Genomic DNA, 25,067 nt, shown 5'->3' with positions numbered 1-25,067 from the left:
AAATAACATTAACTGCACAATTTTACATTAAGCAGTAACGTTTTTTTGTTTCTACGATGATCTAAAATGATTATTTCAACGAAATTACGAAAATACCAGTTTTTATTGCTCAATATGAACTTGTATTGCAGAATTTCGATTTTGTACAATTTTCACTACCTACCCAACGAACGAGCTACGAATTGCAGAGATGAAGTTAACAATGGCCAGTTCCCTTACGGATTTATATCCGTTTGACGCGATGAATACTAACGTATTATTTGTATAGAGAGTCAAGTCATCATCGTTACCATTATCAGCCGATGGACGTCCACTGCTGGACATAGGCCTCTTGCAGGAGCCGCTAGCATCCAGCGGCTACTCATCGAAAGTCAAGTGCGTCCACTGATTCGCATTGGACGCATTGCATCGAACGGATTTTTTCCACCGTAAAATTAGAAAAACGTTTAATGCGATGCGTCCGACACTTACGATGCAGATCAGTGGACGCCTACGCCTACTATTAATAACGCCTAAATTTAATTTTGATAGAGATCCATACCGAACAACTAAAGTCACCGACATAGCTCAACGAGTCGCGATACTAAAATATTGCCATTTCAGCATCGCGACTCGTAGAGCTATGCCAGTGACAGTTCTTGATAGATGGGGCATACACTTCGGAAATCCGATGGACATTGGGACCTCAACGACCCTTCATCAATCCCTGACCTTTTGTAGGGAAAGGAAGTCAACTCTCCCAACTGTCCTGCAAATGATTTCCATCGATTGATGTAATGTTGATTTTGTAGCACACGCACTCTTCGAGCCGTGATAGCCTAGTGGATATGGACCTCTGTCTCTGATTCCGGAGGGTGTGAGTTTGAATCCAGTCCGAGGCATGCACCTCCAACTTTTCAGTTGTGTTCATTTTAAGAAATTAAATATCACGTGTCTCAAACGGTGAAGGAAAAACATCGTGAAGAAACCTGCATACCAGAGAATTTTCTTAATTCTCTGCGTATGTGAAGTCTGCCAATCCGCATTGGGCCAGCGTGGTGGACTATTGGCCTAACCCTTCTCATTCTCAGAGGAGACTCGAGCTCAGCAGTAAGCCGAATACGGGTTGATAATGGTGGTACACTCAGTTTCTCGTTGGTTTTAGTCTTTTAATATAAATTGCATGCCGACTGTACCTTAGTATCAGCAAGCGTACTGCAAGCTAATATATCGGTAAATGCTTTTAACGTTGGCACGTAGCGCCCCGGTAAGGTGCATAATGTGTACGCATGCCTTAACATTGTTATGGTAAAGGAGCCCACGACGTTAAATGTGTATTTTCTCGAGCGTCGCGAGAACGTATTAAATAGTATTAGATTTGGTAGATTCTATGATAGGAAAAATAAATGGCCCTTCCACTGTCTTAGATTCCGCTCAAAATGGCAGATTTTTTTAATGCAATGTTTGCATTGGCTTATCTACTAACCAATCCAACCTATAATTTCCAATGGTCATCTGACGTGCTGGTTGAGTATATCGGAAGTTGCTTTTTTTTGTGTTGCCCTAAATGTTTCAACCAATATTTAGTGATTATACTTGGTGCAGATACTCAACAACATGCTGCCACGCTCGAATAAATCCAAAAATCCCCTCATAGGCTCCTCTACTATTATGCCAACATTGACTTCAGGTATTATTCACGGAGGTGTATTGCATTACAAACAACTCACGTTTGGAGGCAGCCATGACCTTAAAATCTAAATTGTAGACGAATACATATACCTAGGACATATCCAGTTATGTAGATCCAATTTAATGGGAACAATTATTCAATCAATCAATCAATCAATCAATTATTTAATGGGAACTTTAGATGCAAATAACACATTTAGGTACAGTCTATTAATTGGTATAAGTATTCATATTTCTATTTATATATATTATATGTATATATATATGTAATATTAATTATTGTATGTTGGCATTTATCTTTATGTTATTATCATTTTATTTATACGCTCTTATCAAGGTTTTTTGTTTTTGGTTTTTTTTTTTTTAATTTTGTGTCTTATTGTATGAATTTTTATTTTGGATGTATTTAAAGTATTTTGATTAGATGTTTAGTTTATAATTATAACTGACTGTGACGTCACCCGGGTCTCAGCTGAAAATCAGCGCTGCGCATTGCTTTCCTGCGATGAACGGCTAATGCTGAGCTGTAAACCCTTTCTGTTTGGTGTCACAGACAGTCATGTAATATCTAAGATAGGATGTACTGTTTGTGACACTAAAAAGTGAATAAACTTATTTTCTTTCTTCTTTCTTTTCAATTTCGAAAAAGAGGTGCACTGCCGTTAGGACTCTGCGTGATCGAATCAGAAATGAGGAGATCCACAGAAGGACCAAAGTCACCGACATAGTTCAACGAGTTGCGAAGTTGAAGTGGCGATAAGCGGGGCACATAGTTCGAAGCCGATGGACGTTGGGGTCGCAAAGTGCTGGAATGGCGACCCCACACTAGAAAGCGCAGTGTTGGTCGACCCCTCACCAGGTGGACTGACGACATCAAGCGAGTCGCAGGGATTCGCTGAATGCAGGTGGCTCAGTATAGTGATGTTTGGAAGTCCCTACAAAAGGCCTATGTCCTGCAGTGGACGTCCATCGGCTGATATGATGACACAAAAGTATTTTTGAATGTATGTATGGAAATTTGTAACACTTACACTTTTACTTTCCGTAACAAATCAACCAGAATGGAGATAAATTATACACCTAAGCTGAAAAATGTTGCAATTTTATCTCTATACTCCTTTGAAAACGAAATATACGCAATGGCAAAGCTAGTTTTTAATTAAAATATCAAAGAATATGTAATGAAAATTTTCAAACAAATGCGGTATGTATTTTTTTTTTTTTTGTTGGATGTGGTTTTATCTGCAATCAGTCGACAGACTATAATCAAATTAGTGGCAGGCAAAAGGTGGCGTTGGCAGACCTGGGGACCACTGTCCTCAAATCTGCATAGAGTCGAGCACATCTGCCCGTTTTAACCTTTTGACTCTATCAAAATGTATATATGTATGTAAAATAAAAATAAAATTATGTTGTAAATCTATTTCAAGAGATTCGCAAGGCGAAAGATAAACAGATGCGAACATGCCCTTCTGTACGGCAACTAGGTACTTACGTGCCACATTTCGCGAACGAAAATAGTCACGATACCATTCGCAGACGCGAAATCAGTTTCCCGCTCGTGAGTTTTTTTATTTTCCGCTTTAATATCTCTGGTTACCGCAGACATTTTGAGCTCCCGCAGACATGGAAAACTAAATCGCAGAGAACATATAATAGGAGCCTGGGATGTTAAATTTCCAATTACTAAATACTAAAGCGTCATGGGGACCGATTGCACTTGGTAGATTAAATGATAGGAAGAATAAATGGTTATTTACTTTTTTCGCTTTTTAGCAATGGTAAAAAACACCAGACTTTATTAGCAATTTTTATTACTTTTGCTTACTGAAATTGTCAGAAAATTTTAGCGATTAATTAAGAGATTATTTCCTTCAAGTAAAAACTTAATCGCGTTCATAACTCGAGAACTAAAATATAACTTTAAATGAGGTTTTATTTTGTAACTTTAGGATCGTCCCATTACATTACGCTCAAATCGTTAGACTTTCGAAATGAACACCTTTTTTTTTTTTTTTTTTAATTCTTTACAAGTTAGCCCTTGACTACAATCTCACCTGATGGTAAGTGATGATGCAGTCTAAGATGGAAGCGGGCTAACTTGTTAATGAAAATCCACACCCCTTTCGGTTTCTACACGGCATCGTACCGGAACGCTAAATCGCTTGGCGATACGTCTTTGTCGGTAGGGTGGTAACTAGCCACGGCCAAAGCCTTCCACCAGCCAGACCTGGACTAATTAAGAAAATCTTAATTTGGGAGTGTTATCAACAAAATTGCCACACTATACTCGTATGTTATGTCAGCCGTCGAACTTGCTCGTCTTTCATCTAAACGCAGTAATAAAATCCAATTCACAGTCTCATTACAAAGACGGTTGCAGTAAATAGAAACGATCGTAACTCTCCGTGATTTATATCTCGAAGATTTGGCTGAAAGAATATACTCGATTGTTTGCTTTGGCTAACAAGTTTGTTTAAAATTAAATCGTTGAAGACGATGTCTCTACCGATGTATTACATATTCATCATTGACAATCCACATGTGGCTCACTGTTGAGCACGAGTATCTTCTGTACATGAGGGGGATTCGGCTAATAGTCCACGTCGCTGGCCCAATGCGGATGCAGACTTCATAGAATTAAAAAAATTCTCAGGTATGCAGGTTTCTTCACGATGTTTTTCCTTCACCGTTGGAGACACGTGATATTTTATTTCTTAAAAAGCACGTAACTAAAAAGTTGGAGGTGCAGGTTTGACCGGATTTGAACCTATAACCTTCCAATCGAAGGCACAGGCACTCATATCCACTGAGCACAGTTACATAACATAACAATTAGCAACTTCAATTTACTCAATTTGAAGTTGCTAATAATAAATTTTTTCAACTATTGCATCATCACGTACCATCAGGTAGGGCTAACTTGTAAAATAAAAAAACTTATTGAAGTCTTGTTGTGTTCAATTTCAAACAACAGATAGGCAGACAAAAATATTTTTGTCTAAATTTCGCAATCTTCCAGAACTTTGAGGTACGTAACGTACTTTACGAAATAGAAACTCAAAGATGTATGAAGACTCGTTCGAATGGCGTTCTAGAATACGATTATTTTGTACAAAGATTAATTTTCTGTTTATAGGCGATTGATGATGACAGAACAAACATTAAATAATAAAATAGACATAGACAACAAAAAGCAGTAAGCGACATCCATATTTTTTGGCAAAGTCCAAGGCGTGGTAGACCATTTTGACACAAATTATTGTTCTTTCCCTCGAATCGAAGTCCATTAGAACAAATCACTGGTAATTAGAATCGTCTACACTGCTAACTGTACTTTATGACGCCCAGGAACGCCGTCTGTGTATAGATTTAGTGGTTTTTTTTTTTTATTTATTTTACGGCCTTGGATACAAGTCCTTATAGGCCATAGATTTAGTGGTGAGATGTTAGATGACAGACCATTCGCTTTGCGAGTTTAAACCACAGTACTGACAAAGCGTTAAGAATTCCCGCAGAACACAGACTTTCTATCGCCCGATAGTTTAGTTGGGCTCTAATCAGTGCACAGATGTACGAGGGGTGTTTTAAAAGTAAGGTGACTTTTCAATTTTCACGGGTTCACATTCGATTATCGATCTTATGTTGTTGTTGTGTTGCTACCGAAGTTATGTTCAGACTTAAATTTTTTTTTTTTTATTCTTTGCAAGTTAGCCCTTGACTACAATCTCACCTGATGGTAAGTGATGATGCAGTCTAAGATGGAAGCGGGCTAACTTGTTAGGAGGAGGATGAAAATCCACACCCCTTTTCGGTTTCTACACGACATCGTATACACGAGCCTATGTGTTAATCCAGAGTAAAATCTATTTCCATTCCAAATTTCAACGTACCAAACATCCAAACGTCCATACAAACTTTCGCGTTTATAATTCTTTGTAGGAAAGGTAACTTGGGATAGGCGGGGAGAATAGCTTGAGCAGTGAAGGTGAGTGTTGGCATGTCGGAAGAAATCCCTTAAACCTGTACCCGTAGTCTCAAGCATCTGGGACTGCTCAAGGTATTCTCTGCTATTCTAGGGTTCTATTTTGATTACATTTTATTTGATTTATTAATTAACCTGTTCGGACAAATAGTGTAAATAACCTTTGTTCAACATTGGTTTTCTTATTTTTAAAATCCACTTCTGAGTTTTTTGTTAACTCTAGGTTATATATAATCTGTCTCTAACCAGATCCATTCAGTAGTTGTTACTTATAAGAGTAACAAACATCCATTCATACAAAAATATACTATATATACATACTTGCATACAAAAAAAATAAGCTGTTTCGGAGCTGTACGACCAAAAACAAGATATTTTTATACTTGTATTTATTTTTTGAAATATATTTTTAGACATTCAACGAAACGAAACGAGATATAGTTATGTGAGTAAATAAAATTAGAATAGAGAATAAAAACTGTTGTAGTCTTTCAAAATTCAAAGCAGAAAGCTCGCACCAATTCGTTCGAACAAAAGCGTATTTTGAATGACAATGGGTTATATACAAAGAGTTCACCCTTAAAATATTCTGAATTTCTGAATAAACGAACGAAATCTAAATTAAACAGCCAAAGCAAACAGCCGCAATTCACTTGACGCGACGCGATGGTGTAAATCACCGCGAATTACGATTTGTTTTTGTTGTATTGTAACTACTACGTTTATTTCGGCTCGCTTTATCTTTATGGCACACTAGCTAAAGGCGGCCATGTTTTGTTGTATGTTGTCACTAGCGGACGCCCGCGACTTCATCCGCCCTTAATCCGGCCCTGTCGCAAATTAGTTTTTACCGGACGTCTACTAAGTGTAAGTATCAAGTACATCTCTGCCAAATTTCACCTATACATACCTTTCACTTAGAGGCTTTTTAGGCTTTAGAGAGCCGTGACAGCCCAGTGGATAATAATATGACCTCTACCTCCGATTCCGGAGGGTGTGGGTTCGAATCCGGTCTGGGGCGTGCACCTCCAACTTTTCAATAGTGTGCATTTTAAGAAATTAAATATCACGTGTCTCAAACGGTGAAGAAAAACATCGTAAGGAAACCTGCATACCAGAGAATTTTCTTGATTCTCCGCGTGTGTGCAGTCTGCCAATCCGCATTGGGTCAGCGTGGCGGACTATTGGCCTAACCCCTCTCATTCTGAGAGGAGTCTCAAGCTCAGCAGTGAGCCGAATATGGGTTGATAACGAACGATACCTTTCGCTTTCATATATTAGACAACATGACGTCACTCGGTTTCACCCGCGTAGTTCCCGTTCCCGTAAGATTACGGAGATACAATACAGTGGTAGTACACGCAAAAATGTCTTGGCTTTCTAGTATTCATTTTCAAAATCAGTTCAGTATATAAATACATCGTTCCAATAAAAATATACACATTTAACAATTAACAGCCTTTAAATAAAATGTAAAAACTTTTTTTTTTAATAAAAACAAGAAATGAATTTTTGGTAAAAATATTAAGTTTTTCCCGTACCGGGAATCGAACCCGAGCCTCCTGGGTGAAAGCCAGGTATCCTAGCCACTAGACCATACGGGATCATGCCAGAGTGATTGAAACAATCGTATAAATTCTTTATTGGAGATCGAATATTCATACGCACTATATTTTTTAACAAACTTTAAAGATTTTATAAATATTGGAAGTCATGCTTTTTCAGCGCTGGTGACAATTAAAACATAAAATTATAGAAATCATTTTATGCTGCAGTTATGAGGGTATGTATTCTTCAACATATGAACATGAAACTTTGTTTATAACTTTACTAACACGAAACCGAAAATGGCAAAAATTTGTACACCCATCGCCAAGATTCAAACTCAAATTGCCTGGTACCTACAAATAGGTCATTTTGAGCGCCTTCTATCACAATCTAGTACTATTAAACTTTTTACTAACCTCACAACTTTTCACATTCGCACCAAAAACAGATTAACTTTAACAGCCCTTACAGTTAACGCTATAAAAACAAAATAAAATCACCTATATATGTACCTACCAATAAAAATTTCGATCAGAATGCAATAAAAGTTCACAACACAAGTTTTATGACTCCGTCGCCTAAGGGAGCGTTATCAAACTAGATTTATGTTTAGGATGACTACAGATAATATATTGAGTTATATTTAATGCCTGTTATTCTCAAGAGAAGTCAGTTGCAAAGATTTTATATAGTATTAATGAATGAATGTAATATAAAGTATATTGTACACCAAAAAATAAAAAACAAGCAAGAAAATAACTTAAAATAGTAATGCACAATTGGCAGCCTTATTACTAACTAGCTGACGCCGTGCGGTTTCACCCGCGTGGTTTCCGTTCCCGTACGAATACGGAGATAATATATAGCCTATAGCCTTCCTCGATAAATGGACTATCTAACACTGAAATAATTTTTCAAATCGGACCAGTAGTTCCTGAGATTAGCGCGTTCAATCAAACAAACAAACAAACTCTTCAGCTTTACAATATTAGTGTAGATGAACGATCACTTCCAGACAACCAATCATGAGAAAATAAATGCAAGGAATATTGACGGGTTTACACACATAAAATAAACTTAAATGATACTTAGATAACATATTATGTATAGACACATACAAATATACATACATATCTACCTTAAATTACATATAAACTTAATCATGCCTAATGCCTACATATATTGAGATTGTGACTTATTTATTACGAAAAATGCAACCTATTAGCTTGAAATTTTTATGTAATATGAATAGGAATGTTTAATGACATTCACTATCGACAGGTCACAAGATCAAGTTGTCGATCGGATCTGTCATTCCCATACATTTTGCTAGTTTTCGAAGCGTTAACGTTTGTAGAAGGAGAATCGAAATTCCACAAGGCTACAGGCTGTAACGATTACTATTGAAATGTTTATGACAATGGCCGTGACCGACGGCTTAAAGTACTCTGAAGCTCTCGAGTGTAGGCTTGGCAACTTCGTTCGCAACACTCCCGATGGTCCGCGCGGGCCGGGGGGTGTGTAGCGATAAATGAAAAACCCACGACTGATGCACCTCACATTCCCGCACGCACGATTTCACACCCGCGCAGTCTTTCCCCCCGTCGCCCGCATATCATGGGAGTGTCATCAACGAACTTGCCTATATGACTATAAACAACTAACACCGCTACTTTTTCAACTACGAGCTGCTTCTGAAAATTTCTTGCTCGGAAGAAAAACTCAATATTTTATATCCCGATCCAGAACTCGAACCTGAGACTTCAAAAAGTTAACCTCTTTTAGGGATACACTAGGGTTGAGATTCAATCTCTATGAGTTACGTAATTTTTGTTATTGATTCGTTTTCTTCTAAAACATTATTCTTTCTATAATTATTATGTTTCTTACCAACAATTGCAACAGCCAACCAACAATTTCAACAAGTCGCGAAGCTGAAGTGGCAATGGGCGGAGCACATAGTTCGCATAGCCGATGAACGTTGGGGTCCCAAGGTGCTGAAATGGCGACCCTGCACAAGAAAGCGCAGTGTTGGTCGACCCCCCACCAGGTGGACTGACGACATCAAGCGAGTCGCATGGATTTGCTGGATGCAGGCGACCCAGTATCTAATGTTTGGAAGTCCCTACAAATGGCCTATGTCCTGCAGTGGACGTCCATCGGATGATATGATGATGATGGTGATTTTTTTAAACAACAATTTAAAGTTCTATTTTGTGGGACAGTATTGTAGAAATTCAACATGATTTCATTGCAACATAGTGCTGTTGAAACTTCTGTAACTTTCCATACTCTAACATCAAACTAACAACTATTGTTAAAGCTGAAATTTCCTGAATGAAGCATACTACAAAATTTGTCCTCACTGTACAAAAGCGAAATCTTTAACTAGTGTCAGAGATGCTATTCCAGTTTGTAACGTCTATTGGAGAAAAGAGTGAACTCTATTCTTTAAAGAAAAGATTTAAGAGCGCGCAGCGCGTCGGTACGATATGGATAAAATTCGAAGCGCAAGCGAGACGCCGAATTATGACTTTCACGTGAGTGAAAAGCACGGAGCGATTGACGCGCGACGCAAATTTTATGACGTGAGCGCCAAAACCATTTTTACCTAATTGCAAGTAAATTAAACAACATAACGAAAAACAAAATGGCCATGTTCAAGATATATACCTAATTTTCTATACATAACAAAAATTTAAGAAAATAAGTTTGCATTTCCTGAGATTGAAAGCAAAATGTGAGCAAAACATATTTATTATATATTTAGTATATATTTAGTATTTTTCAAAAAAATAAACTATCGAGAAAAGTTTTATAAATTCTGTATTTTGTATAGCTTCGTTATGCTAACACTTTGAAATATCATTTACCCAAATATCAGGCTCCTAACTTTTCCAGAATCTAAGATCCAGAACCATCTGTAACCACCAAATTACACATTGCACACTCTTAACTCTATTCTTGTATTATTATTTCCTTTGGAAACATCGCCAAGCGTTTGCCAAGATATAAAAATGACTCAATAATTTTTATTACAACGAAATAGGGGTTCCTATTTCAAGAATTTAAAAATCTATGTTTTATAGAAATGTTCTAACATACAAATGCTCTCTACTCTATTATCAGAAAGTCCATATTATATCGATATAAAACTTTTTATATTTATAACGTCCGTTAAAAAGCTCTCGTGCGAATGAGGGCTTAGCCACCTTTATTAGCCTTTAATATAAAATCATAAATGATCAACCTTATTGACTTTATATCATATAGATGTGGACGGACCCTAAATCAACAGCAAGAGTAAATAAGCATTTTCTAGACAAGCGTGCCCCATCTTCATTATCAACAACCCATATTCGGCTCACTGTTGAGCACGAGTCTCCTCTCAGAATGAGAGGGGCCTTAGAGAATTGAGAAAATTCTCAGGTATACAGGTTTCCTCACTGTGTTTTTCCTTCACCGTTTGAGACACGTGATATTTAATTTCTTATAATGCACATAACTGTAAAGTTGGAGGTGCATGCCCCTGACCGTATTCGAACCTACACCCTCCGAATCGAAGGCAGAGGTCATATGTACTGGGATATCACGTCTCTCTCCATGACCCATTTCAGCCCGCATAATTTATCAAAACAATATAGAAAACAAACTTGTTATTTTAAAGTTTTTTTCTTTTAGTTTTCAAAGAACACAGCATTGTCTATGACTTAAAATAAAGTATCCAGAAAGGCATTCTTTCACAAAAGCTATATAGTATGGAGGGATGACTTATCCCTATTATAGACTGCTCACACAAATCCTCGGTAAGATAAACTAAGCGTGGTCTTAAAATAGATAGCAACGGTCTTAGGCGGGGTTTAAACGTGCGCAAAAGTACTACGGGCTTTAAATGTATGTGAAAATCGTCCGCACACGGTAAAAAAAAAATGTTTTTTTTCCATTCAGTTGATTCGGACCTTTCGGGTCTGGTATAGCTTTGAGGATTATGGTAACCAATATTATCGTTTTTCAGTCACCGCCCGGAGTCAGGGGTCAAAGAAAATCCTTTCATAAAAATGTACTATTGAAAGCCATAAATATTTCATATTTTGGTCCGTATTTCTTTAACAAAATTGTATTGATAGTTATCTTAGGTACTCTAGCCTTGGATTGGCGCATTGGGTAGTGACCCTACTGCATCTAAGGCCGTGGGTTCGATTACCACAACTGTAAAATATTTATGTGATGATTTGTGTTCCAACAATTTTGGGTCAGGCTGTAAATATAATGTTAAATAGGGTTCCGTAGTCCACTTGAACCCTTATAGTTTCGTTATGTCCATCTGTCTGCCGGTTTAGCGCAGAGACTATTACTACTAGAAAGATGTAAATTAGCACGAGCATGTACATTACAAATGTCGTAAAATAAAATCTTAAAAATTTTTTTTAAGGTACATGTAAAGTAGAGATGATTTTTTTTACTAGTTTATTTCATAGTATGGGCTATCCTTGGATAGATCTTTGAAGGATATGAGGGGTCTTCCACCAAAATTTTGAAGCTAAGAAACAATTACTATTTAAAGAAAAATAGTTGACCAACTTAATAAACGTAATTGGAAATCGATAATTGCATACTAATTCCGTTGTTAATTAAAAAGATAAAGTTCTTTATTTTATAAACATCAAATCAATTGACAAAATATAATTCACATGCTGTGTGATATCTATCAGTAAGCACCGGATGACATTTTTACATAGAATCTCAATTTCGTATATATCAACTAGCATCTTCAAAAATAGTGAATAAGCCTGCTGTCCATATAATAAGCGGTTACATAGATAATAATGATAACACAAACATAAAGAGTATATGTGTTTGGTTGAAATAACTTCGATGTACGTAACCATTTAATTGATTTTAATTACACGTATAATTTTACAGCACTTTTATACGACCATTCGTTAGAGTAACAGCGTGTTTAATTAAGATTTAACGACTGCCTTCTGTTTGCCGTGACAATTGAGCTTGCTTTTCTCATAAAGTTAATAAGCGAGGCGCCGACACAAGAGGTTGGCGGGACACTTCAAACACAGAATGTATTTATACCTGGCTCCTGTTCCCAGAGATAGCTTTTGTTATCTATTTTAAGACGACCTCTTTAGCAGGAATGCATTATAATTAAGATGTCCTTGATGCTCGACATTGAAGCGAAAATTGCCACTTAGTTATGCACGCCATTGACGATCAATTATTCCCACGTTTTTGCAGCACCCACGACTGTAACTGATCGTGTATCTGTCAATGCGTGCATGACGACTTTTGAAACATCTTCGCTGCCGTTTGCGCTGCAGAAACGTGAAAATAATTGACCGCCAACGCCTGACTTGATACGCTTTATGTGGCTTTGTTTATTGTGTTCGAATCGTGGGCTTTTCTATTTATACCTGGCTCCTGTTCCCAGAGATAGCTTTTGTTATCTATTTTAAGACGACCTCTTTAGCAGAAATGCTTTATAATTAAGATGTCCTTGATGCTCGACATTGAATCGAAAACTGCCACTTTGTTATGCACGCTATTGACGATCAATTATTCTCACGTTTCTGCAGCACCCACGACTATAACTGATCGTGTATCTGTCAATGCGTGCATGACGGGTTTTGAAACGTCTTCGCTGCCGTTAGCGCTGCAGAAACGTGAAAATGCCACTTTGTTCCTGTTATGCACGCCATTGACGATCAAGTTCGTTTGACGGCCTCCGTAACGCAGTGGTGTGCGCGGTGGATTTACAAAACAGAGCTCCTGAGTTCGATCCCCGGCTGGTCCGTGAGATTTTCATAATTGATCCAAGTCTGGCTGGTGGAAGGCTTCGGCCGCGGTTAGTTACCACCCTACTGACAAATACGTACCGCCAAGCGATTTAGCGTTCCGGTACGATGGTCGTGTAGAAACCGATAGAGGTGTGGATTTTCATCCTCCTCCTAACAAATTGGCGCGCTTCCATCTTAGACTGAATAATCACTTACAATCAGGTGAGATTGTAGTCAAGGGCTAAATTGTAAAGAATTAAAAAAAACTTTAGAGTACAAAAGTTATGGTGTATACGACTTTACAGTTAATTACTTTTCTCTCGCTCTCATTAAGAGGTGAAATCCTTTATTGACTACGACAAGTCAGTTAAGATAATCGTAAAACCATTTTATTTTATAAATCTATACTAATATTATAAAACTGGAGAGTTTGTTTGTTTGATTGAACGCGCTAATCTCAGGAACTACTGGTCCGATTTAAAAAATTCTTTCAGTGTTCGATAGCCCATTTATCGAGGAAGGCTATAGGCTATATTATCCTCGTATTCCTACAGGAACGGAAACCACGCGGGTAAAACCGCGCGGCGTCAGCTAGCTTATAAATATACAGAAAACTTTTAATAACTAACCTTTCAGTAAGGAAGCAATTTAAAAGGTACCAAGTAGAAAGATCTTCATTATTTTGCAGATTGCGTAAATAACTAAGTACTGTTTAAAACTTTCTAGATTTCCGGAGTCCCCAATTTAGATTCGAATCATGAAGGGATTTCAAATCAGGAAACCCATTTCAGGAACTTTACGATCTCTTTCCCCTTTCACCTTTTTGTACTATCGGATTAGGGCTTGTAGCCAAGATTCTACGATCGCAAACGCTTCCAAAATTCAAAAATGTATAGGAATGACATTTGCTATCGACAGATCACGTGATCAAGTTGTCGATCAAATCTGTCATTCCTATACATTTTTCTAGTGTTCGAAGCGTTAGTATCATTTATTAAATTATTATTATACGTCCATCATCATTATCATTATCAACCCATATTTGGCTCACTGCTGAGTTCGAGTCTCCTCAGAATGAGAGGGATTAGGCCAATAGTCCACCACACTGGCCCAATGCGGATTCCCAGACTTCACACACGGCGAATTAAGAAAATTCTCTTGTATGCGGGTTTCCTCACGATGTTTTCCTTCACTGTTTGAGACACGTGATATTTAATTTCTTAAAATGCACATAACTGAAAAGTTGGAAATGCATGCCCCGGACCGGATTCGAACCTACGCCCTCCGAATTAAAAGCAGAGTTCACATCCGGCAATATAATTGAGTAACATGTTGTGACTAGTAAAAAGAAGTTAAACACAAAGAGTAGGTAGTTGTAAAAGTAAAATACTTGAGTTAAGTGAGATGCTTAACTAAAGTATTTTAGTTACACGCGCTAAATCGCCTGCTCTAACGGAACGGACATCTCAAGGGAATTTAGTCTTGCTTCTCCGTAAGAAAATGCCTTCTGTTCCCTTTCATGTCCTCACATAAATTACAGCCAGCCCTTCATTATGCAAATGATTGTTTTAATTATTACTACATCTTGGAGGAATTAAACGCGATTTTATTGTGGAAAGACATTTTGACTTCACTAATTAGGCTTCTATTAAGAATATTTTGCCAAATATACGACGCTCTTATGAGTTCGTGCAGTTTTTGTGCATAAAATTTATCTATTTTGCTGATGTTATTGGTTTTTTTACCATTTTTTGACGTGACAACGTCGTATAATTCGATGGAGCTGCAAACTCGAAAAAAGATGACGTCTTGCGTCTGTCTCTCGAGCTAGGATTGCCGACTTTTTTCACAAGAAATAAAGTATATTCTGGTCTATAAAGATTATTTAAAAGTATTTTAGAAAAACGAACATTTTCTTTTGAAAAATGCAACCATTCCATCAGTATTTCCTTATGACGTTGTCACGTTCAACTATCGTCAGTAAACCGACTTTACAGACAACCGATTTATTTTTCTTTAACCACTCCAATATTGTATTATTGTATTGTACAAACAACAAAATAAAACCATTTAATTTAGCAAGGATAATAATTCGCTTAATTGCAAATACAAAAATAAAAAATGTTACATTAATCTTACTTAAGCACAGGTTCTCTTCTCTTCTCTCTTTTCTCCTTATTTTGCCCATCGTTACCAACACTTTGAATAAATATTTTCTTTATCCAAAGCGCTTAATTCCACTAATAATATTAACGCGAAAGTATATGTATGGATGTTTATTACTTTTTAACGCCACAACTACTGAACCGATTTGGCTGAAATTTAAGGTCAAGATTGATAATACCCTGATTAACACATATGCTACTTTTGATCCCGGAAAAATCCATTGTACCCGCGGGAATTATTATTATTATGCTCTTAAGATAAATCGAAATTGAAAAATCGTAGCACGCAGTTTAGGCCGACCGCAAACACTCGATTTCCGTATTCGTTTTCCTAATGCGAAATTTCGATCTGGATCCGTGAGACTATCGCAGACTTTCCGGTTTTCTTCATTCGGAATGTACTTATATTGTCGCAGCATTTTACATACGCGCGGAATTTGTTACTTTTGGAAAAAAACGTACGTGTGCGTCATTTAATGTATTTTATATTGATTTCATGCGTTCGGTTTTCCGAACACGGACAACAGTCTCGGAAAACGATTACGGAAAACGAGCGTGTGCGGCTGGCCTTAATATAGATCTATGTCTGAGTCTTCTACAACCTCCGTTAAAATCTCTAACGATCACAAGTGGGTGGTATCGCCTACGTCACAAAACACATAATAGTGCAAGGAAAACTAAGTGTCGCCGCACACGGGCCAACCGCGGCAGCCACAAACGCCGCTACAAGAAGCAAGAAGCAAGATGCCACAGAAGTAGCTGAAGCGCGCGACAGCCATTTGTGGCCGGTAGTCGATACTTGTGGTCGGTGGCTGCTACGTCTTTAACCCATACATGCAGTATCATAATCGCGCTAGTGGCGGCGTTTAATGGCCGGTGCGGGCCACAAGAAGCGAGTAGAGACGATTGTAGCGTGTGTAAATGTATGAAAATAATAATAATAATAATAAAACTCATTTATTCAGCTTAAGACTGGACAGAAATAGTTAAAACTAAATTAACTTAAAATTAAGATAATTATAACTAAAAAAACACGACTGCACTTCTGGGCAAATAGTGCCTCCCGATGTGCAGCCTCTATGTTATTCTATTCAATTTATTCTCTATACGTATAGTAAAAGTACAGGAAATATGCCAGTAGCGGCGTTTTTTGCTCGTGGCCTGTGGCCCGTGTGTGGCAGCCCTAATGCTCTCAACAATTGGTCCATTCTTGTTCTAAAAGCGTCCACACACGTGCCAATTCCCAACTCCACATGAGATCAATAGAACTTATATAACTTGTTTGAATGCCTTATAAGTCTTCATGCAATTGCAATAACGAACTGTGTACTATATTTGGAATGCGTTTTAAAATAAACAGCAGAGTGTAATGTAAAGAAATAAACCAGTTGGGTTTGTATTGTATTTTAAAAATAGTATTTTTTATTTTTTACAAGTTAGCCCTAGACTTTATAGTCCCCTCACCTGATTTCTTTCAATTAAGAAAATCTCAATCTGTCCAGCCGGGGATCGAATCCAGGACCTCCGTTTAGTAAATCCACCGCGCATACCACTGGCCACGGAGGCCGTCAAAATTCATTTTAATTTTTTTGTCGATTTCATTTGCCGGTTGAAAATATCTAGACCTAATTATTATTATACTCCCAGTTATATAAATCACAGGAAACTACTAGTTAGTAAGTAATAAATTAATAGAGCAAGATATACGTCATAGATTTGTAAGTTAGTAGCATAAATCATCTAGATGGATTAAGAACTTCCCAGTTACATAATTACAAAAGATTCATTCCCTCCGAATTGGAAACCATTATAAATTATACCATTAGGCCTCGCGGGGCATTACTAACGTTACAAATGATGGGTCTATTTATAATGGTGGCAACAATCAGCCCTGGGTAATGAACTCATTCGAGTAAATGGGAAAGGTGTCTGTACGAATGTTTTTGTGCAATAATATGCCCATTTGTACAAACTTGACAAATGACGGCATAGATTATTTATGACATTCAAACTCAGACTAAATACATAAGGACTAGTATCGCACCCAAATTCACGAACAAAATTTTCTGCCATTTTCTAAGGAAAACTAGCTTAGATTTCATACATATTTTAAACTAAACTAGCAGTTTTTGTTCGTTTTTTACACCATATAACTACATAAAAAGGTATTTTTACGGAGGTTTTTAACCGACGGACACGATTTTAAACTATGAAACATCGATTCTTTAGAGACAGTGTTTATAATCGCATAAGATCGTTGATCATATACGTTGACAGAAAAATAATGTCTTGCGAGGCAGGTCTTTATCTAATTACTCTGAGCATTCAAATGATCTATTTATAGAAGTGTCGTTATGAACGGTCTGTTTGTTTTTTCTTACCGTGACAAAATGGGTATCAAATGAAAGGAATGAAAGAAAACCATTTCATACTTACTCAAGAAAAATGGAGTCTTATGTTTTTAAATATTTTAAAAACTGTTTACAAAAACTAAAGAAATAAGATGGAGTATTTTTTTATTGGTAATTATTGATTATTGTAATTGTTGGTATAGTGTTAAATCTCTACTATATAAAAATAAGTCGGGTTTTCCTTCCTGACGCTATAACTCCAGTACGCATGAACCGATTTCCACGGTTTTAGGTCTCGGGCTCCGTGAGGTTTATAGCAAAGAAAATCCAGGAAAAGGTAGGAGTAGGGTAGGGGTAGGGTAGAGGTAGAGTAGGGGTAGAGTTATTTAGGGGTAGTTGGAAGTTTACATCGAGTTTCACGCGGACGAAGTCGCGGGCGTACGCTAGTTTTGATATACAAATTTATGAAAAAGTTTGTTTACGTGGATGTCAAGGAGACGCGTGACGTTTGTTTTTATGGGTTTCGCCGGCTTCACCACGCCGTGTTAAGACTCATTCTTATTCTGTGCATAAAGAATTTATTTAGTACTTAGTTCGAATTTTATTTATTCTGTGCATAAAGAATATACTTAGTTAGAATTTTATACTATAGAACATATTGTGATACTTGTTTTTCTCTTTTTGGTTCACCAAGTTTTATGTTTTTCTTATAATATTTTTTTAATGATGAACTTTCAGCCTACCTACAATAAGGCTATCGCAGGCTCTATATTGTTACAAAGGTATATACATTATAGGTTTGTACCTGATTGAGTACACGAACCAATCACAAGTAATTACTGTCCTCATCACCACACTAATTACTCGCTTGCAGCATCCCGTTATCAATTAAGATACTAGGTACTAATAACTAATACCGCATTTACTTGCTTGAAATGCCTCTTTGTTATGCAACTGTACCTAATCAATGTATAAGTTAGTATTAATAGTCGTCATCAACCCATATTCGGCTCACTGCTGAGCTCGAGTCTCCTCTCAGAATGAGAGGGGTTAGGCCAATAGTCCACCACGCTGGCTCAATGCGGATTGGCAGACTTCACACACGCAGAGAATGAAGATAATTCTCTGGTATGCAGGTTTCCTCACGATGTTTTCCTTCACCGATTGAGACACGTGATATTTAATTTCTTAAAACCGGACCGGACCGGATTCGAACCCACACCCACCGGAATCGGAGGCAGAGGTCATATCCACTAGGCTATCAGTGCCTTGTATTAATAGTACACAATATGAAACGGTTGGATAATAGGGATATTGAAACTCGAGATACCTTATAATAGAGGCAAGAGGCACGGCAGTTGCAGCACCAAATTGCGTACCGTTGTGTGCTCTCGTCTTATTGGTAACATTGTAACATTTGAGCAAAAATAATTGTTCTAATTCTCATAAAAAAAATCAGAACTGTCCGCCTGAACAGCACTTGCGGGTTGTTTCGATTAAGATATGTCAAGGAGACGCGTGACGTTTGTTTTTATGGGTTTCACCGGCTTCACCACGCTGCTTGTAAAGACTCATTTTAGATGATCTTTATTTTATGCATAAAGTATGTTAGTATTAATAGTACGCAATATGAAACGGTTGGATAATAGGGATATTGAAACTCGAGATACTTTTTATTAGAGGCACGGCAGTTGCAACACCAAGTTGCGTACCATTGTGTGCTCTGTTGGTATGTTATGGGTAACATTATAACATTTGATCAAAAAGAATTATTCTAATATACTTTTCATCAAAAAACTCAGAACTTGCGGACTGTTTCGATTATGTTGATAAGAAGTATATTATAAATGCGAATATAATTTTTGTTGGTTACGCTTACACACCTAAACGACTAAATCGATTTTATAAATTTCTAACCGACGCTTCGCGGTTTCACCCGAGTAGTTTCCGTTCCCGTAGAAATAAGAGTGTAAAATATATCAGTGGAAGATTTAAAATTGTTTCACTAGTTTCAGAGCCTATTCAATGCAAACAATCAATCAAAACTTTCCTCTTTATAATATTAGTATAGATATTAATGGTTCGGAATCGCTACCGGCCCACGCGGAGCATGGGGAGTGTTACGAACGTATTTGCCAAGCTAAAGACACGGTAGTTGTAACACCAAGTTCCGTACCGTTGAACATAATAATTAGCCGAACAAATAAATTATTAATACTAATGTAATAACCTAGTTGATTTTATAAGATTTCACCTAGATACATGTTTGTCTTTCTCAAATGCTTATATACACAATACTAAACACAAACAATCTTTTTAAAATGACTTATTTGTCAGTTTATCCGTGCTATACCTTGAAACGGCTGAATTGGCTTTAATGGGACTCTCACTGGAAGATAAAAAAGGTTATTGAGCACCTATATACTTTTTAACCGGGAACTCTTTCGGGATCGGGATTTACGTGGTGGGAAACGTCTTAACTTAATCTTTACTGGCCAGATGGATAAAAAAAATACCAAACATTTTAAAAAGTACACCAAATTCACAAGCATCAGTGTAATTTTTAGTATTATAATACCGACTACTGTACTATAATACTAAAGGTTTTTTTTACATCTTTTGTTCGCAGGAGGAAGCAAACGTGCTACTCGCCTGACAGTGGCTACAGCCATTGGCATTTGGGTTCTAGCCGCCGTACTCGCCACTCCCGCCTACATCGGCTCCTACCTGCGGGCGTTCGTCGTCAACCCCACTACTCAGGTGAGTGGTTGAGTCGATCGACTCGCCACCATTTTTAATGTCCTGTTCCAAACATCTCGGTTACATGACACCTTTACCATGTTCCTTGATATTTATGTTCGTATCTAAATGGTGAGGGGTAAATTATGCCACCTTACAAAAAAGTTAGTGTCCCTATTATCCCCTTTATCACTACCAATCACAAAATGAAAGATAATCTTATGCATGCATAAGAATAATAAATCATCAGAAACACTGGACAATCGCGTCAGATTGAAATAGGTTAATTAGCTAAAAGTTTACATTTTGAAAATCTGATGACATAATAAGCATAAATTAGTAGACTACAAGCCCTTGAACAAAAATCACCTGTGGAATGACCAAACGTGAATAACGCTTAGAAGGCTGTTACTATATCACAAAATAACTCTGAACACTATACTGTCATTTCTGAGCGGTACAGTGGTGAGTACGCGAGTGAATGGAATTTTTCAGGTACAAATGATGAATTACGACTTATTATAATTGTACGGCTTTGTTACAGTGTTAAAGATGAATAAAAATAAATGTCGAAAATCCTAGTGCCGTACTAAAATGGTGGTGCCGGTAGTCAGAACAAACTTTGGATTGTCGACAATCGCAGTAGCAAAATAGGTCATTTATTGCTGTACGGCATTAGTGCAATTCGTTTTGTACACATATACAGATACTTTACCCGAAAACGCCGTACATTTTTCCAGCACAGGAATAGAAATATAAGGGTCGCAAACCTTACTCTTTACTCGTGTACTCACCTGTACCGCTCAAAAATGACAGTATAGTGCTCAGAGTTATTTTCTGATATAGTAACAGCCTTCTAAGCGTTATTCACGTTGGGTCATTTCACATGTAATTTTTGTTCAAGGGTTTGTGGTCTATAGGAGGGTTACAAAGTGCCAAATCTGATAGATTTTATTTTTAATAATATGCCGGGTTGCCAAACAAATAAAACTGTCACATCCACGTTGCTTTTTAAAGGCCCCAGCCTCTATTCTATAACATTTTATCCAGACAGAAGTTTAATCTACGCGTCACAAGGGAAAAATGACTTTCCAGTACAATTTTTACGTTATTCCCGATAGTGTAGGTGTCAACCTGCATTTGAAATTTATATGTGTCATAAAACTTCGAGTGTCTCAGCCCTTTGGGGGTCACAAAAATGCTCGTTCCGCCACTAACGTAACTTACTACGTTTATTATACTACTTTTCTGTTTGTGAGCTTTGATGCCTTTTATATTGTGATCTATCAATTTGAGTTGTTTTTAACTAAGTACAAAGGATGGCCTATTTGTAAATTGTATAATGACTTTAAAATAGTGTAGATTTACTTTGTTTAGTGCTTCTTTTATTCGTTTGGAACAAGCAGATGGCCTACGTGATGATATGTGATGATTTACTACAAAGGAACAGTTTACAGATATACGTTATTCAATGCGCTTCTTTGCGCTCTTAACCAGGTTATAGGTGTTAAGCCTCTTGTGCCTATAAGTTTGTTAACTCGTAATCGACAACTCAACGTGTTTAGTAGCCCTTCTCATGTCAACTAAGCGGTATTTTCGTCCCTCGTTTACCATTGCATTTTAATGATTAGTCATGCGCTGATATCCTAACTCAACAGTTTAGTTCCACAGTCCGCCTAGCACGTAATTAACTTTAATTTGCATGAAGTCCTTTCATTTGCTAAAAACATTAGAAAATTGTCCAATAACAACAACTTCCAAGGTTTGGCCTAAACTCAGGTGTGGTTTTTTTATATTATTTACAAATTAGCCCTTGACTACAATCTCACCTGATGGTAAGTGATGATGCAATCTAAAATGGAAGTGGGCTAACTTGTTAGGAGTAGGATTAAAATCCACACCCATTTTGGTTTCTGCACGACATCGTACCGGAACCACAGAAAACATATGTACAAGCCGGAACACTAAATCGCTTGGTAGTACGTCTTTGCCAGTAGGGTTGTAACTAGCCATGGCTGAAGCCTTTTACAAGCCAGACCTGGAGCAATTAACAATCCCTCAATCAACCGCGGCCCACCCGGGGATCGAACCCAGGACCACCGTCATATAAATCCACGAGGCATACCACTGCGCCACTGCCCACAAGTTCATCATGGTTTTATCAGTACAGAAAATAAAAGCTTGTAAATTCATGATATAAAATTCACATTCCCTAAAGTATTCACTAGAGTATTGATGTAAAAGGACATCAATACTCTACTTTCATAAACGTCTATTTAACGTCACACGTTTTGATGGCGGCACCTAGAGTTGTAATCCGATTACCCGTAAAGGTCGTCCGGTGGTGGAATTATTTAATATCCTCACACGTGAACCTCTGGACCCTACGTTAGTTTGAATGCGTGTTGTGTAGCATTATAATTGCCACATGATGGGCTAAATTACCGGAAAATTCAGGGCTCTTAAGACACGTTTATGTGTATTTATAGTGGGTTGTGGGTTTAAATGTCAACGTTTACGATAGAAGGTGTAGTATTTGTGTCTACTAAATAGATACCTATATTCACTGTCTCATATATACTCGGAATAGAGGGGTAAATAGATACCTACCTATATTCACTGTCTCATATACATTAATACTCGGAGTGAAGGGGTAAATAGATACCTATATTCACTGTCGCATATATACTCGGAGTGGAGGGGTAAACAGATACCTATATTCACTGTTTCATATATACTCGATGTGGAAGTGTAAACAGATACCTATATTCACTGTTTAATATATACTCGGAGTGGAGGGGTAAATAGATACCTATATTCACTGTCTTATAAATACTCGGAGTGGAGGGGCGCACTCTATACGACAACGTCTACAGTAGAGCTTTCGTATATACCTACTGAACTGGTCCTTTTCTAGATATATACCTATATTTTAAGCAATACTGAAAAAAAAATATGGATAGGGGATGATGGTTGATAAAAATTTTTCAGCCAATCAGCTTTATCAAATCTATCCTTAATATTATAAAGCTGAAGAGTTTGTTTGTTTGATTGAACGCGCGAAAAATTCTTTCTATGTTAGGTAGCCCATTTATCGAGGAAGGCTATAGGGTATATATATACATTATCCCTTTCCTACGGGAACGTGAACCACGCGGATGAAACCGCGCGGCGTCAGGTAATAAAATATATCGACAATCATTCTATCAGTGTAACATTACCCTTATGCATATTTTGTCGCTAGCTATCCTCTTTCAGATAAAATGTGGTTTTATAAGTTTCACTCGGGAATCCCTTGTCAAACTAAGGGCCTAAGGGTTGGTTGAAGGGAGAAGGATATTTGTCTTGTCCCTAGCAACCTTTCAATAAAAATTTTACATATATATATATCTACTTGTAGATTGTAAGTTAATAGTACACTACGGATACGAGTAAAAACGGTAGCAGTTGTGACATGATTTTTAACTAAAAGATTCTAGATTCGATTCCCATCAGGTCTTAGCAATTTAAAATGAATTTATTTAATTGAATGAAATGGGACTATTGGTCATATTTACCAGGTATGACAAATATTACTTTTAAAAAGAAAGAATGAAAAAAATATGCTTAACAAAAAACGTAAATGAAAAATCAAACGTGAGTTTTAACCGTGGTAAATAATAATATGGAAAATACTCGCGATAGCTTAAATATATTACATTAATAATAAAAAAAATATCAGCCTACTTTAGTAGCCCATTAGATATAGAATTATAGATTAGATCTTTTCGAACTTGGCTGACTCCACTGCCGTGCGTCTGGATTTTTCCTATACCAGAAAAGTTTGCACGTAGGCCGTAATACAATAATCTGGCCGGTCTCGGTGGATCTGCCGAAACTATTTAATCTTCCCGCCAGGGGAATTGTCGAACCCTTCATCTGAGAACTAATGAACGATTTTAAATCCCTTTGTCGTGTTCAAAATTAAATTTAAACCTTCAGAATTTGAATAGATAAACTTGTTACAGAATGTGGATTAGTATCAACGAGCTGGGGTAGCCCAGTGGAAATGACCTTCGCCTTCGATTCGGAGGACGTAGGTGCGATTCCGGACCTCCAACCTTTCAGTTATATGCATATTAATTAAATATCACGTGACGCAAACAGTGAATCAAAAATATCGTGGGGAAAACTGCATACCTGAGAATTTTCTTAATAGGGAATATGTCAGTTTTTTAAATTGTATATAAATTAAAAGTATGCTAATAGTAAAGCAATTTTGTAAAAGTAACAGCCGGAGCTACAGGGATTTAAAAGGTCAGATGGGCGGCGCTGCCGCGGATCCCTGAAAAACACCCTATACAAAATGGTACGATTTAATGACGTCGTAGGTGCATAATGATCGTTAGATTTGTATGGGCGGTCAAACAACATTTCTAATATCTTTGTTATTTATGCGTTTATGTTTATTACTAAATGTCACATTTAATGTAAGGAAGCTAAAACTGTATGAACTTTCATCTAATTACGATAAAAGTTTATAATAAATATTATAATCTTATTTATTTTGCAAATATTCAGTAAATTTTTGCTTTTAATGTATAAATTAGTTAAATTGACCTTATTTACCTGAATGTATCATAAAAATCAACATATTCAAACCTAGTCATCATCCCTTTTCTCTGCGAGCGAAGTCTATCAATCCGCATTGGGCCAGCAGCCCAGCCATAGTTTATATTCTAAAAATTATGTACTTTCATAATGAACTAAAAAGAAAAGAAAAGACAAGCTAGAATAAAATTCCTTCCTTCGGTTAAAAAGTACCTGTAGGTGACTTTGT

The 25,067-nt window shown here is 37.1% G+C and overlaps 1 protein-coding gene and 1 non-coding gene across 2 annotated transcripts in view; one reads left to right on the top strand and one right to left on the bottom strand.

Moving 5' to 3' along the window:
• The window catches only part of LOC112055215 (neuropeptide CCHamide-1 receptor-like), a 90,429-nt gene that overhangs the window by 47,073 nt on the left and 18,289 nt on the right, over positions 1 to 25,067 (top strand). Inside the window, exon 3 of the mRNA XM_052887493.1 lies at positions 20,139 to 20,269. Within this exon, the coding sequence (XP_052743453.1) occupies positions 20,139 to 20,269 (131 nt within the window). The remainder of the gene's footprint in view (positions 1 to 20,138; positions 20,270 to 25,067) is intronic.
• Positions 7,189 to 7,260, bottom strand: Trnae-uuc (transfer RNA glutamic acid (anticodon UUC)). Its single transcript has one exon. It is a non-coding gene; the product is annotated as a tRNA-Glu (tRNA).

The sequence above is a fragment of the Bicyclus anynana genome, chromosome 19 (assembly GCF_947172395.1).
Source record: "Bicyclus anynana chromosome 19, ilBicAnyn1.1, whole genome shotgun sequence".
Taxonomy (NCBI): Eukaryota; Metazoa; Arthropoda; class Insecta; order Lepidoptera; family Nymphalidae; genus Bicyclus; species Bicyclus anynana.
This window is presented reverse-complemented; position numbering and strand designations above follow the sequence as displayed.